The 7,180-nt window shown below is 24.4% G+C and overlaps 2 protein-coding genes across 5 annotated transcripts; both read right to left on the reverse strand.

Annotated features, from left to right (window-relative positions):
• Window positions 1-1,219: 1,219 nt before the first annotated feature.
• On the reverse strand, window positions 1,220-3,067 carry LOC126907486 (ATP synthase subunit d, mitochondrial-like). Its single transcript, XM_050688813.1, has 3 exons — window positions 2,855-3,067; window positions 2,519-2,687; window positions 1,220-1,714 (listed from the first exon to the last, which is right to left on the reverse strand). Exons 1-3 carry the CDS (start codon window positions 2,971-2,973, stop codon window positions 1,463-1,465), a joined length of 540 nt encoding a protein of 179 aa, XP_050544770.1. The 5' UTR covers window positions 2,974-3,067; the 3' UTR covers window positions 1,220-1,462.
• Window positions 3,068-3,753: 686 nt separating this feature from the next.
• LOC126907478 (E3 SUMO-protein ligase PIAS2-like) lies at window positions 3,754-6,758 on the reverse strand. Of its 4 annotated transcripts, none has more exons than XM_050688800.1 (3): window positions 6,682-6,758; window positions 5,362-6,052; window positions 3,754-5,287 (listed from the first exon to the last, which is right to left on the reverse strand). In XM_050688800.1, the coding sequence occupies exons 2-3, from the start codon at window positions 6,041-6,043 to the stop codon at window positions 4,137-4,139; spliced, it is 1,833 nt and encodes a 610-aa protein (XP_050544757.1). In that variant the 5' UTR covers window positions 6,044-6,052; window positions 6,682-6,758; the 3' UTR covers window positions 3,754-4,136. The 4 variants fall into 4 exon arrangements, with proteins under 4 accessions (XP_050544757.1, XP_050544754.1, XP_050544755.1 ...); XM_050688797.1 differs by lacking the exon at window positions 6,682-6,758 and adding an exon at window positions 6,501-6,675; XM_050688798.1 differs by lacking the exon at window positions 6,682-6,758 and adding an exon at window positions 6,450-6,675.
• Between the last annotated feature and the right edge of the window lie 422 nt (window positions 6,759-7,180).

Here is a 7,180-nt window from a genome sequence, read left to right on the forward strand (position 1 = left end):
CGCAAATGGCTACCATATTGAAAAATATACTATTTTTGTATGATAATTATGGGTTTTGTATTTTATTTTAATAGAAGTTGATGTTGCTTTTGCAATTATCCATCAATTTTTTAAAATTAAACACTATCTACAGATTTGCATCGAAGCGTTTCTTATGATAGTGATTTTAATCACTGTCAGATTAAATCTATACTGGACCCTACTATGCAATGTCTCTACTATGCCGCGACCCCACTGTGCTACCGTTTTTTATTATAATTAAATATTGTGATATTAAATTGCAAAATGATTAAATTCAATAAATTTTGTTATTATTTTGAGTAAAAGATTTCTTTAAACAGTTATTTATTCATTAATTTTCTTGTTAAAACTTAATTCTAATTTAATTTTTACACTATCACTGGGGTAAATGTACGATTTTATTTTGGGCGGCCTACCTAGCTCAGTTGATAAAGCGTCGTGTCGCAATGCATAAATATCATGATTTGATTCCATTGTATAGCTATTTAAGGTTTTTCGTTATCTCTAGCATAAGCAATTTGTTTTAGAGAGGAGAATAAACATTATTCAAAATTTCAGTTCATCATTCATTATATTAAGTTCAAATCTAATTATTAATACTAAATTTGTATTTGTTGATAGTTTGTCTAGCTAATAAAAATTTTTAAATGTTTATAATTACATTATACTTCAAGTTATATGCAATAGATAATAAAATGTTTTTTTTACCTCAGGTTACTCTAAGTGTTATGTTCACTTTTCACGTTTAGTATTGGATATAATGATTATTTTTTTTTATAAATAGTAATATAATAATACTTATAATGCAATCAGATAAATCATAATTTAATATAACTGATAATCCTTATTCATAGAATTCGAACAATTTTTAACTCTCTTACTACACTAGAAAAAACCACCAATACATTGTTATAGTCAAGTGCATGAGTATAATATACTAGATTTTTCTGATTATATTGATTAAACTTAAACTGTTTATTCACATACTTTTTAGATTTAACCAATATTTCTTTTAAAGGTGTATACACTTCATTATCTTTTTTTTTATATCATCAACTAATAAATATTTGGTAACAAGGTTTATTAAAAATTTTATAACAATCAAATTTACATATAAATTAATGGCATGAGTAAACTAATTAAAATAGCTTTTAGTGTGAAATTTTTTTAAGGAAAGATTGATAAATATTAACAAAACTTAGTAAAAGAAAAATAAATTTATTAAACTAGTCTCTTAACGCTAGAATTTTATAATGTTATGAATACAATTTTACACTAAACATTTTATCTGTAATTAAATCTTAGTAAAATTGACTAAGATTTTTATGAAATAAAACAATTTATAATAATACTACAATATATTTTTTTTTTATATAAATATTTATACCAAAACGTTTTTGCAAATTGGGTAAAATTATATTGTAACTAAGAAATGAATAATTTAATGACCAGCTTCAACTTTCTTTTGTTCTGAACCTTCTTCTTGTGGCTCATCAAATACATAATCAATTTCTTGATGAGGCCAGAATGATGGCTTGTTTTCAAGATCTAATGTCAGATCAGGCTCAATATAAGCAGCATCTTCATAAGTCATTTGGGAATATGGCAACAATTTTTTAATTTCCTCAATCCTTATTTCTGCTTCTTTAATATTAGAGGCAGCTATCTTTTTAAATTCGTCTATTTCCTGCATCTGTAATTTATGATAAGAGAATATTGATAAATAGTAAATGAAAACTAATACATATAAAAATCAATATTTGGAATTAATTTATTCCTTACATTTCATTTCTCATATGTCTAATTTTTTGATGTAAGCAATTAATTTACTTTTAAGAAATAATACTAATATAATTAAATTATATTCAATTTATGTAGGAATTAGAATCTTATAATGGTATTTTAAATAAAAAAAAAATTTTGATATTAAGTTAAATTTTCAAAAAGATGTTATTTAATTAAAATATAATAATTAGACAATGAAATTACATGAATAAATAGTAAAATTTAAAAGCACAAAAATATAACTTTTAAATTTTTTATACAACTATTATAAACAATTCTTTTTAAGTGTTTTTTTATTTCTCTTAATTAGATGGTTCAAAGTAATTAAAGATCTATGGTTTTCTTTACCAATTTGCTGCATAATAATAGAAAATTAATCTTATTTTGGAACTTTCATACATATATCTCCTATATGCAGTATTTCCAAATTTTTCCAGTCATAGTTTTTGTCAATAAGACATTAAGAATTCAACAATACAAAAAATAATTGAAAAAATCAATCCTAACATTTAGGTAGAGTATGATAATAATGGTACATTCATTGAAAATAAGGCTAGTTGAATAGTAAAATTTGATTAATTTTCAAGTGCATTTATACAACACTTTACTTTAGTTTATTCACATTACAAAATTTAAATCTGAATGGAATATTTTTAAAGAAAATTTTCTAAAGTCATAAAAATGTATAGGAATAAACAAATAGTATATGTACAGTTTTTTTTTCAGAGCTATCAATAGATGCTGTATATTTATCTTCAGGATATGGAATTTTAACAGCATTGTATTGCTTTTCAAAATTTTCAACTAAACCAGCGATAGGAATAGCATTCTTGTACTTGGCCCAATCAATTTTAGGTGCTTCTGGGGATGACGCCAACATTCTGCAAATTATTTCATTCAATAATTAAAAAACTTTATAGTAATGTAAATTTATATATTTATTTTTATTAATTTATCTTATATTAATCTATAAAATTTTAATTTAAGAAATATTTAAGGATAAACATTTTATTCGGTCAAAAATGATATTTGAATGACCTTTACGTACTTTCGGAGGTAGCCATCAGATTTAGCTTTAAAAGCTAAATAAGCAGCTTTTTCAGCTTCTGGAACACGTTCACTAATAGCAATCCAATTAACAGACGACTGAGCAATTCTTCTAGCCATTTTAATTAATATAATAATTTGAATAAAAACTGGATTATAAAAGCACACTTTGTCCGAATATACTTAATTTACAAATTCATTCAGATTCTTACAAAAATTAATGTTATCACGCAGCTGGTATATTTACAGGTTTAGCAACATCTGATAAATAAATACTACCAACATAGCCATAAAAAGGCGGTACATTTGATGTTACTCAACCATGAAGTTGCAATTTCTAATATAATTATAAGTAATAATTTATTACTTATAAACTTTAACACAATAATATATTTTTCTTATTAGTAAGGTAAACTATTAATTATCAATTAAAAATTGTAAAAACTATAGCTCTTATGTATACAATATGTATGAGTATATAAATTCGCTTAATAAAATATATATATTTAAATAATGTAAATACTTTTGAGTCCATATTAACTTAAAATTTATTAAAAAAAGATGCAAAATATCTATGTAATTTTTTAATTCAAAATGTCGAAATTTTGTTAATGTTGAGTTTCAAAATAATATAAGACATTAATAGTTGATTTTTTTATAACAATGATAATTATAAAATTTATGATAAATTTCTTATAATTATTAAGGATGCCTATTTAGAAAGCAAAAAAGGAATATATCCTTATTCTTGGAAAATAATTATAGTTGTAAAATATAGTTCTTTGATTGATAAAGCCAACATATTCCTGCATAAGGGTTTTTATAAGGGCAAATAAAACCCCTCACAATAATAATGAATATACATATAATGTATAGTGATGAATTTTTTAGAACAAAAAGTATTATAAAATTAATTTTATTACTTAAGAAATAGATTAAAAATACAATTTAATAACAATCACATTATTTCAATATACAAAAATTATATTTTTAACAAATTATTTTAATTACCAACATATAAAAATAAATGAATATTAAAAAATGTAAAAAAATTGTAATATCTTACAAAAAAAAATATATAAGTAAAAAAATTGTTTGTTCAAATAAAATTAAAAATAATTAATTAATACATTAATTAATTTTTAATAATCTTACTTCTTGTTAATAATATATTTACAAGTCATTAAAAAATAGATAAAATTTTCATGAATAGCAAATAATTAAAATATTAACAAAATAAATTTAAACCAATAAATTGTAACCTTTACATTAGTCTCATGATATTATGAAGGTGGAGAAAGACTGTTGTCTAATTCTATTATAACACCTTGCATGGAACTAGTCACTGCTTGCTGGGGCTGTATTTGTTGTGCATGAGGCTCTAAAGCTTTATTAGATACAGGTTGTACATGTTCAACTGGAACAGCTTCATTTTCTTGCTTATCTCTATCTTTAGGAACAGATTCTTCATCATCACTTATTGTTAAATCAACAAAACTTGATTTTAAATTTTCTGGTTCTATGGAAAACTCTGGATTAGGAACATTGTTTGATTCATTTGAATTACCGGCATTACAATCATCACTATCATCATCCAAATCAACAGAATCTATGGGTTTCTCTTTGGAGTTTGAAACATAATCTGAATTGTTCAATTTTTTTTCTTCTTCATAAACTTTCCATGAACCATCAGCAATTATTTCTATCTCCTTACAATTTTCTGGAAGATTTGGGCTAGAAACTACATCTAAGAAATATGATTCTATTCTGATGTCATCATAAATACATGGTTTGCTACAAGTAGGACATGTCCAAGTTGGTTTCTTTTCATTCATTAACAAGAAAATACTAGCATCAAAGCATTGTAAATGATCACAATTTGTTGATTTAGCTGGAATTTTCATTCTCATTTTTCCTAAGGGACATACTAAGGAAAATCTATATGAAGTAGTAGCTAAATCTGGATCAACATCAGCTAACTTTTTAATAATATTATTTTTAGTTTCTACAGCACTTCTTGCTCCTTTTTCTTGAAGTTTTTTCAACAATGATTCAGCGTTTAATTTTTTTACTAAATATGCACAAAAAACATATGTTTTTCCATCAGGCATCCAATTTACAATAACTGGATTTGAAATATTAGGATTGAGTTTAAGATGTTGAGTACAATTAATTGGCCTAGGTATTCGTCTTGCTTCAACACCAGGTTTAATATTAGGAGCACTTGGTGGTAACTGACATACTTTTCCACATACACGAATATGTACACCAAGAGGCATGAAGTCAGAAATTTCGGTATCTGGTTCTAATTGACAGATACGAATTTGTATTTGAAATGTGTACTCACTTTTACCATTTGATATATCACGATTCATTGAAATATGGGTAGCCCATTCAGGCGAAAGATTTATTTTGAAAAACATCTCTCTCATACCTGTAAATATATCAATAAATTATATATTAAAACATAAATAAAAGAATATCATATGGAATACTATATTATTATACCTTTAGGAGCATTTGGTACACTGCATTGTTCTTGGCCGTCAAGACAACTTGGTTTAATAACTTCATCAATAACTTCATAAAAAGGTAACTTTTTTAATTTTAAATTATTAGGAAGTATTGTAACTGGGTTGACACTATTTCTATTAAGTGTTGGTCTTCCCATATTAGGTAATATTTGATTAGGTTGAACCATATTTTGAGGATTAGATGATATTCGAGGTACCATACTACGTGGTGCTAGAGATGGATAATTATATTGTAAATGTCCATTCTCAGGTATACTCTTTGGCATTTGTGGTGTGACTTGGGGTAATCTATAACGTGACATATTCATTTGTTGTTGCAAATACTGATTTGGTTGAAACATTTGTTGATGATGCTGCATTCCAATAGGTATCATATTGTGTGATTGATTTTGTAACATACTTCGCATTAAATTGTTATTACTTGTAGGTAAACGATTTTCACGAAAAGAAGTATGATGAATGTCAACAATTTTGGATAAAAATGCATTAAAATTAAAATTAGTTGGTTTATTCCTTAATAACTCTGCAGCTCGATCTCTAAGATCAGCCTTTCGACCTGTTGTACTGAAACCAAATGTTCCCAATAATACTTGTAAATCATTGGTTCTAAAGCTGTTCAGCAAGTTTGTGTATGTTTCTTCTGTATAACCACTCATTTTCTAACACTATAACAAAAATTTTTCTGTTTATTAGTTTAATATATAATTTAAAAAACAAAATAGCTACTTTGTTATAATTTAACACATCAACACTAGATTTAAATAATTTGGCAATTTTATTGTATGTTGAGCATTTTACACTCAGAATTTCAATTTTATTACCTATGTGCGATCAATAAAATAATTTAAAAATATAAACTTATATTTTTTAAATGTGAACATTAATTAAATAGTACTACTTAACAATTTTCTTTCGATTTAATGTTTAAATGTATCGTTAAATCGTTATTATCTAATTTTAAGTATAAGTCATGATAATCTAATGAAATAGTATTCCATGTATGCAGATAAAAGATAACACTTAATCAAAGTCATAATGATTTTACTTAAACTTTATTTATACATTTTTTTTAATAGTAGTCATCATTGTTTAATGCAATGTACATTTATTCACCTCGAGTTTCATGAGTAAACAAAACTCTTGGAATGTATAAAATAAAATAGCCTTCATAAATTTATATTTTAGTTATTCTCTCTCACATCAAAAATCAAGAATGTTTTAAAATGATACACATTATTAATAAAAATCGGTAAAATTTATTTGAATGTTGAAACAATTTCAAATTTGAAATTACCGTAATTTAACAACTTAATTACAAAACTATTTTGAACTCGAATATCAGCGAGTACTTTTATGACTATTTGTTGTCTGAAATAATACAGTTTAACCAATACATGAATCTTAAATATGACAGACATTGATAAGAAAACAAGATTATACGAAAATTGTTTTCGTATATAGTCTGTGATTATACTATGCTGGTTGTTAATAAATATTATGTTACGTTTCGTTTGATCTTTAAACAAAATTATTAGATCACTAAGTCAATTTTTTTTAAAATAAATAGTTTTACTGTTGAATAACATAAATTCTCTTAATATATTTGAATATTTAATATTCTATAATATTAGATGAAAAATATCAGATTGTTGTTTAACAGTATGCATATTAATTAATTTATTACATTTACCAGATAATAAATTCCTTAATGTATTATTTTTTTTTATTTCAAAGTACATTTTAAGACATGGTAAGCTCCGAGATATAATCAAGTTTTTTGATAACACTGTTAG

Source organism: Daktulosphaira vitifoliae, unplaced genomic scaffold (assembly GCF_025091365.1).
Source record: "Daktulosphaira vitifoliae isolate Bord-2020 unplaced genomic scaffold, ASM2509136v1 Scaffold_5, whole genome shotgun sequence".
NCBI lineage: Eukaryota > Metazoa > Arthropoda > Insecta > Hemiptera > Phylloxeridae > Daktulosphaira > Daktulosphaira vitifoliae.